Below are 8,604 nucleotides of genomic sequence, written 5' to 3'. Positions count from 1 at the left end.
ATATAATGTAATAGGTAGTGGTTATATTGTAAAGTATCTATCCTTTTTATAAAAATGTCCATAATTTTTTCACTGTGGAAAATATTAATTTAAGGTTATCTTTTGAGTGAGTTTTAAGATATTAATTTAGTAATTATAGGCGTCTAATGATTTATTTTTTACGTTACGATATATATTATTATTAAATTAAAAATTCTAAATAATATTTTATAAAATATCAAAAAATCAAATAATTTTTTGTGCAAATGAAATTATTAAATTAATATTGTAGGTGGAAAACATGAAACACTATTAAAAAAAATTGAAACATAAATTACATAACTTTAAAAGAAGTATCGATCATTTTTATAAAAAGTATGGACACTTTAAATATAATAGGTAAAAATATGATGTAATAGGTAGCGCTTATATAATGTAATAGGTATCGTTTATATAATGTAATAGGTAGTGGTTATATTGTAAAGTGTCTATCATTTTTATAAAAGTGTCCATACTTTTTTCACTGTGGAAAACATTAATTTAAGGTTATCTTTTGAGTGAGTTTTAAGATTTTAATTTAGTAATTATAGGCGTCTAATGATTTATTTTTTACGTTACGATATATATTATTATTAAATTAAAAATTCTAAATAATATTTTATAAAATATCAAATAATCAAATAATTTTTTGTGCAAATGAAATTATTAAATTAATATTGTAGGTGGAAAACATGAAACACTATTAAAAAAAATTGAAACATAAATTACATAACTTTAAAAGAAGTATCGATCCTTTTTATAAAAAGTATGGACACTTTTAATATAATATAATGTAATAGGTAAATTTGCAATACTATCGGTATAAATATACCGGTTTACTTATAAAATAGGTAAATATAAGCACTACCTATTACATTATATAAGCGCTACCTAATATGTTATTGTACTTTATAATATTTTCGATTAAATAATATAACATAACCGATATAAATTTTAACCGATCACATCGTATATTAATCGTTTTTTAGGCGCCGCACCGCAGAATTACCCAGGAAAATGACCCCTTATCCCGTAAAACAACTTACAGTCCGTGAAAGGGTAAGTCATTTTCCCACCTTCAAAGGTAATACCCAAAATTGTGATCAAACACCATCTTCGACTGCTCAACGGCGACATTTATTGAGGCCAACGGTCATCTTCTCAGGTAACGAAAGCTGAGGTACGGAAGAGGGCAACAGCTCAAAGGAGAGGTTTTATTTGTATCTAGTTCTCTCGATCCACTAATGATGGCGATCGACAAAACCGAGCCCAGCAAGCTCCGATGGGGAGAGCTAGAGGAAGATGACGATCTCGGCTTCTTGTTGCCTCCCAAGGAAGTTATCGGCCTCGATGAGAACGGGATCAAAAAGGTGATCGAATACAAGTTCAATGAAGAGGGTAATAAGTTCAAAATCACAACGACGACCCGAGTCCAAAAGCTGGCCAAGGTCCGTTTGAGTAAGCGGTCTTTGGAGTGGAGGAATTGGGAGAAGTTCGGCAATGCGGTGCGTGAAGATGTTGGGAGTCGGCTCACTATTGTGTCCATTGAAGAGATCCTTCTTGAACGTCCCAGAGCCCCTGGTTCGATTCTAATTAATTTTTTTTCACTAAAATGTCTTATTTTATGTGATTTGGTTTTGATTTGATGAAATTGGATATATAAATTTGAAAGTTTTAGATTAGGATGATAGGTTATTGTTAATCTTCTCTTATGTGGTTTTGATTGCTGTTAAATTTTACTTAATTTACATTTGATTACATCTTTATATGGAACTGAAGAGATTATTCTTGAACACCCAGTGCACCTCGTTAGATTCCAATTACCCCTTTTTTATTAAGACTTTTTTGTGATTTGTTTTATATTTGATGAAATTGAATATATATAGATTAGGATGATTGGTTATTGTTAAATTTCTCCTAATCTGCAATTGATTGTTGTTAAATTTCTCTTCATTTCACAACCTTCTAATACTCTCTCCATCGATGTCTTTGGAGTTCTCTCCATCCCTTAGCAGAAAGCTTTCCCGATTGAGTCAGAAGCTACCTTTTCCTCGTTCGATTTCCTTGGGTACCCTCTCGCTTTAGATAAAGAAATCCCATAATGTTTTATGTTCAGATTCTTACAGATGGTGTTGACCCTAAACAACAAGCCTTTTTCTATTGGCAAGTTTTTTTAGTTTTCCATTTATGTTCTAGTGAGTTTCTCTCGTCTTATTTCAATGAATTGACGTTGGGAGCTCGTATGTGTACCCAATTCAAAGCAATTAAGGCGTAGACATCCGAAGGTCCTAGTTCAAAATACAAGGCATGTACATCCTGTTTTCTTAGAGTCAAATCTGCCAGCAGAAGGTTGTGAGCTTCTTCACAAGGCTCATGGTATGGCATATTTACCTATTATTATTTACGTTTAGTTTTTTTATGTAAACATTATTCTTTAGCAATGCAAAAAATGTATATGTATTCTTTAGAAATTGAAGATTGTATGGGCACTCTCAGATGAGGAAAAGAGAAGCTAAGGTTATGGGATTAAAAATGAAACAGGATAAGCCCAACTTTGGCTAATAATAAGTCCCTTCCTAGTAGACCCTCTAAATAGGTTGATCCAAGGAGTTCAAAGCTGAGATACTGGTTTGTGGTATCTCCCCATTCATATTTTCCCAACTATTAGGCTGTATGTTCTGGGGACAACAATTTAATGCATGTAAATTAGAATTCTATGGTGCTAGACTCAAGTTTTTGGAAAAGCATAGATCATATGGCCAGGGTTTAAAATAGCGGGATGAAAACGCAATAGCGTCCGCTATTTCGCGGTAGCGCCGCCGTCCGAAACCGAAATCCGGGAAAATAATGGTGGGCAACGGATTCATGCCAAAATCGGTCGATTGCTTCCGCAATCTAACGGGTAATGGTGAATAGCGCCGATAATGGGACACTATTACCGTTATCTACCGTTAATAACGGTGGCCGACGATCGAGAGGCTTGGAGCCTCCATGCTGAGTGCCGTTCGTGAGATGGAGAGGGAGAGAAATAGAAGAGATGAAGTACATAGGGGTATTGTTTTAGGTTAGATTAATTTATTTTTGGATTAATTTCATTTAAGTCCCCCATCTTTAGCCGCATATTTGTATTTTTGTTATTGAGTTTGGACTATTATGAATTTTATTCTGGATCATAGGGTCTGATCATGATAATTTACCTTATTGTTTTGCTAAAGTGTTTATTAAGAAGTTTTAGGATTAATCCTTCTTAGGTCCCTAACATTTATGCGTTTTTTTATGAAATAGTCACCCCTTCCTCATTTTTTTTAAATATTTTGAATATTATGCTCTAGTTTCATTAGTTTTATTTTAATCGCTCATTTATATTTTTTATTTTGAAATTAGCTATGATATTTTTATTTTCTTTTATTTTGGTCACTGTTTTTTATTTATAATCTACTCACTGTTATTGTTTTATTTTGATCTCTATGCTTTACTTTATTATATTTTAGTCAATTTAATTCTATATTTTAATATTCTGAACTATTTTATTTTAGGCCTTATATTCTGATATTTTAAAATAAATAAACACCCTACTTAGAAAAGCCTAAAAAATCAAATAATCTACATTGCTTACGTTTTTGTTTTGTTTTCTATGTTAAACTATATTATATATATGTCAATTTCACTTGGAAAACATTTTAAAAATCATTAAAATGATTCATTATAATTATAATAATTTTTATTATGTTTTAAGATAAGTTATGTAAAATTTAAAAAAATTCACGACCGCGACACCCGCAATGAACTCGATGGAATCCGTTATGTCCGCAATCGCGATAAACGCGACGCGACCGAAAATATGACCGCGAACGCTATTTAAAACCCTGCATATGGCCCAAATGTTCATGATTATATTGTTATCAACTGACCTTTCATAGCCTGTTTGCGCAAGTCTAATCTGAAACTCTGTAGGTTGAACTGATCAGATGTAGGAATCATGTTTCTGACTTTAGCTTTTCAAATACTGATAAAAGGGCTCTTGTCTTAGGTGGGAGATTTTTACAAAATGATAGAATGGCTGCTCTGGAGTATGCACAACATCTTCCATCCAATGTTGCAGGGGTTTCAGGCACTACAGGACAATCATATTTTGATTCTGAACATGTTCAATCAGTGTCCGGAAACAATCTTGCGTCCGCTACCTTGTTGCAATTTGCATAGACTAAAAAAATGTCGACAGAAGTTTCTGGTTCTAGAAAGTATGTCTTGGATATTTTCATATATTTATTCAGCGTGTTCTGATTCATTTCGGAATTGTGCAGTTGTAAAATGCTCTACTTATTTTTCATTATAGCATTGTTCGTCACTTTTGTTCTGTGAATTCAAAAGCACTGCCTTGTCATTTTGTTGTACCTTTCTTTATTAGGCATTTTTTTGGTGTAATGGTAATAGCTACTGTTGAATTATTGTTTTTCTAGACAATGTTGGTCTCAGAACAGTTGCAACGGGATATTAAATCGATGTTGTGTCGACTGTCGATTATTTTGTGACTGGTTTTAGGAATGAAGACTTTATTGATGTTTTGATTGCTACCCTTAAATGTGTTTAGCGTTTTGTCTTGGTGCTTTTGATGATTTTGCTTTCCCTAAAAATGCATTCATTTTCTATTTCAGGTTATTGTGAAGCAAAACGGAGCATCTCAAACTTATATTTTAAGTTTTGAAGAATCATTGTTTAGTTTTGTGTTTTGTTCATACAATAACATTTTCAAGTTAAATTTTTAGGTTGGATTGCATCTTTCTTTATATGTTATTGTTTCATTATTTGGATAATATCATTTTCTTAATTTTGTTCTAATATTAGATTTATTTGGTGTAAACATTTAATTTTAAAATTTTATAAAATACAATTTTATAAAAATAACTTAATTTTTTTAAAAAAGGTAAATAACAAGAAAAATATATAAGTGTATACATTTTTACAAAAAACATATTCAATAAATTATTTTCAGAAAAACTAACCAAACAGTGTAAAACATTTTACAATGCAGCATCCAAACAATGTAAAATATTTTCTGGAAAATATTTTCCAGAAATGTAATTTATTTTCCAGAATTCATTTTTCGGAAATTGTTTTCAGTGAAACAAACGGACTCTAAGGCTAAAAAACACCCCCTCTCATTTTTTCTTCTCTGCGTTTCAAACACAGAGAGAATGAGAGAAAATTCTCTCAACCTCTCTCCGTCGGAGAGGAAACTGCCGTCCGGAGCGGCTCCCCATCCTAACCTCGAATCCAACGCCCGTTTTCCTTGAAACCCAACCAAAACGCCTAGATCTAGGTTTATACCTCTCGAAGTCCAAACGAAAATGGCGTTCTTTCGACTTCCTCGCAGCCGGCGATGAAGGTAAACTTTTCCCTTTTCGCTTCCTCTTTTTTTTTCTTGGGTTGTTCTCTCTCTTGAAAGGGTTCGAAGCTTTTGGGTTTTTTTTTCTTTTTTCGAATCCCCCGAATAAGGTCTTCTTTTTTTTCTTCCTCTAAACCCGAATCCCCCCCCCCCAAATATTTTTTTTGTTCAGTCCCCTCCCCGAAAATCTTCTCCTCCTCTTTTTTTTTTTTAAAAAGGATGATTTATGGTTGATTTATGATGAAAACAATAGGCTCTTTTGGTAGGAGTAGGGCTCTTATGATGTTATCCCGGTTTTAACGGGATTTTCTTATTTTTATATTGGTTTTTTTCAGATTTGGTTGTTGATTGATGTGTTGTTGCTGTTGATGCGAGGTGGTGATGATGATGGTTGAAACGGCGACTGTCGGATGACGAGGGTAGACGGCAAGAATTTTGGCGGCGCGGCGATGGCGGGAGAAGCAATTAGCATGAGCGGCGACGGCCGGAAACTAGGGTTTCAAACCCTAGTTTCATATTTTTTTTGGGCTTGGAGTTTGGGCCTGGTTTTGTTGGACCGAACCGGTTGGGCCTGTTTATATTTGGCCCGATCGGGCCTGTTGCGAGCTTGTTGTGTCATAACCATTTTTTTGAAAAATAATTAAATATTATTTTAAAAACGAATATGACTTTAATTTGAAAATTTTGGTGATTTTGGATTAATTTGAAATAAAGTAAAAAAGAAGTTGCCATCGATCTTTGGGTTAAGTAGGTCGAATACCTAAAAACGTCTTTTAAAACAAGTTTGAGAAAACTCATTTTATAAGACAATTCGGTCTGCGTTTACCAAAGATTCATTTATACGAGTTCGGGAGTCGGTTACGCGTGGGGAAGGATTAACACCCCCACAACGCCCAAAATTGATACTTAAAGCGCTTACACATTGTCGTAAATGGTGGGAATTACAAATCGAATATAAAGTTAAGTTATGATTCATTTATTGAACATTGATTAATTTGCTTCAAACTAATTAATTAGAGAAAATTCTTTAACTTGAAAAGAAATCTTGAAATTAGCAATCCTCCATCGGGAAAGCTAACTCGACTATTTCTTATTAGTAAAAGAATATTCCCTCATAAATGATTTTAAAAAATGTGAATCGAATATAAAAAATGAAAATCGATCTTTGCATAAAATAAATCACTATTTAGTAATATGCATCTCATAGTTCAACTTAAAATAAAAAGAATTAATTAGCAAAATAAAATCAATTTTATTTGAAGTTCACATTTTTTCGAATGTCGTATCGGATTGTATCACTTCAATCAACTGATACTTTCCACGCCTGTTCTACAAATACTTGTTCTTGAAAATATTCGGACAATATTTAAAGAAAGAAATACAATAGAAATAAATACAAATAGAAATATGCGAAATAAATACAAATGAATACATAACATAAAAATATGTATATGCACAAAGGATTAAAATAGAACAATAAAAAATTTAAAGGACCAAAATAAAATTAACAGAAACCTGAGGACAAAAATAACAAAAACATAAACTCAAAGGACCAAAATAGTAAAAACAAGAATTTAGATAACTAAAATGACAAAAATAGAAACTTAAATGGCTAAAATAGTAAAAAAAGAAACTTAAAGGACTAAAATGGTAAAAACAAAAACTTAAAGGGCTAAACATTAATTACAAAATAAATCAGAGCCTAAATCACAAATGTTAAGTAATACAATAACCAAAAATGTAAATAACCTATAAATAATATACATGTACACAAGAAACCTAAAGGAACACACAATAATTAAACCAAATTCTAAACAGTAACTAAAATAAAATATTTACAAATGTCATGGCCATATTCGAATAGCAAGGAAAATATACAAAACATTAAATCAATGACTAAAATGTAACATTTATAAACATTGGGACCAAAGTCAAATATTTACTGGATAGAATAACATAGCAGGTAATAACAGGATTAAAACATAAGTAATGAAAAATAAAGGCTCGAACTCAAATAATATAGAACTTCAGTACATAATTGAAATCTGAGATTACAAAACCCTGGGGACCAATAGGGTAAGTATCCCATTACTCGAAACACGGATGGTGTTGGGGCAAAACGATAACGTTTTGGTTTGGGTATATAAACCCAAATTGAGGCATTTTTTCACTCATCTCTCATTTGTCTTCATTTCTATATATAGAACAGGAGACTCTCAAATTCCTCTCATTGGGGAAGACAACTTCACCGCCGGCGATATTCACAACGACGCCATTGTGGAGAATGGCAGTCGGAGCGAAGCAAATACCCTCAAAATATACCTCTTTTTACCTTCAACCCAAAAATTGCCCCCTCATACATTAAGAAATACCCTAGAACCCTAGATCTAAAGGGTTTACCTTTAGAAAGACTTAGAAAACGATGACCTTTTGGCTTCCCGATCTCCGAACTGAGGCAGGTATCTTATACTCTTTTTTCTTTTTTTTATTATTTTTGTCTTTTTGATTCTCTCTATTTTTCTTTGTTTTACTTTTTCTCGTTTTTTTCTTCTCTCAAACCCGAATGGTCCTTGGTTCTTCTCTTCCCTCTCTTTTTATGTTTCTCCTCTGATTGGTGATGGATGTCCTTGCATGCTTGATATTATTTTCTTGTTGTTGCCCGAGGAGATGTTATTGACAGGTTAAGATTTCCTCGGGATATTGAGGATTTCTTTTTGATTTTTTATTTTATTTCTCTGCTTTGATTTGTGTTGACTAATGGATTATTTTTTGGTCACTGTTGATGGATGGGATCTGATCGAAGGCGGCTCAAGAGCTAACGGCGACGGCTCACACGACTCGGTGAGATGAAGAGTCACTGGAGGCAGTGGTTGAGCCGGAATAAAATTAGGGTTAAAACCTTAATATGGGTTACTTGGACCGTTGGATCAAATCTGATCCAACAGCCATGGAGAGATGCGGTTGAAGCAAAATGGTAAAACCCTAATATGTTGGGTTATACAGTGGGCCAGTTTGGGTCCCGGGTCGGAGCTCCAGCTGGATCTTGTAACTAGGTTGGGTTGCTAGATTGATGTGGTCTGTTGGGTCTTGTACTGTAACTGGGTTGGGCTCCAATATTGGGCTTCGGGTAAAGCCTACAAAAATATAAGATGTAAATAATATTAATAAAAATAACAATAGTAAATAATAATAATTATAAT

At 33.0% G+C, this 8,604-nt stretch overlaps 1 protein-coding gene across 1 annotated transcript; it reads left to right on the top strand.

The window, feature by feature from the left end:
* The first annotated feature begins 1,265 nt into the window (after positions 1-1,265).
* On the top strand, positions 1,266-1,701 carry LOC120175699 (eukaryotic translation initiation factor 3 subunit G-like). The gene is made up of 2 exons (XM_039182278.1): positions 1,266-1,599; positions 1,691-1,701. The coding sequence occupies exons 1-2, from the start codon at positions 1,266-1,268 to the stop codon at positions 1,699-1,701; spliced, it is 345 nt and encodes a 114-aa protein (XP_039038209.1).
* The last annotated feature ends 6,903 nt before the right edge of the window (positions 1,702-8,604 follow it).

The sequence above is a fragment of the Hibiscus syriacus genome, unplaced genomic scaffold (genome assembly GCF_006381635.1).
Source record: "Hibiscus syriacus cultivar Baekdansim isolate YM2019G1 unplaced genomic scaffold, ASM638163v2 tig00112215_pilon, whole genome shotgun sequence".
In the NCBI taxonomy this organism is placed as follows: Eukaryota; Viridiplantae; Streptophyta; class Magnoliopsida; order Malvales; family Malvaceae; genus Hibiscus; species Hibiscus syriacus.
Note: the sequence above shows the minus strand (reverse complement) of the source record. Positions and strands in the feature narration are given on the sequence as shown.

Bases quoted from the DNA above. Each gene is read 5' to 3' on its own strand.
- LOC120175699 (XM_039182278.1), top strand. From the start codon at position 1,266: ATGGCGATCGACAAAACCGAGCCCAGCAAGCTCCGATGGGGAGAGCTA.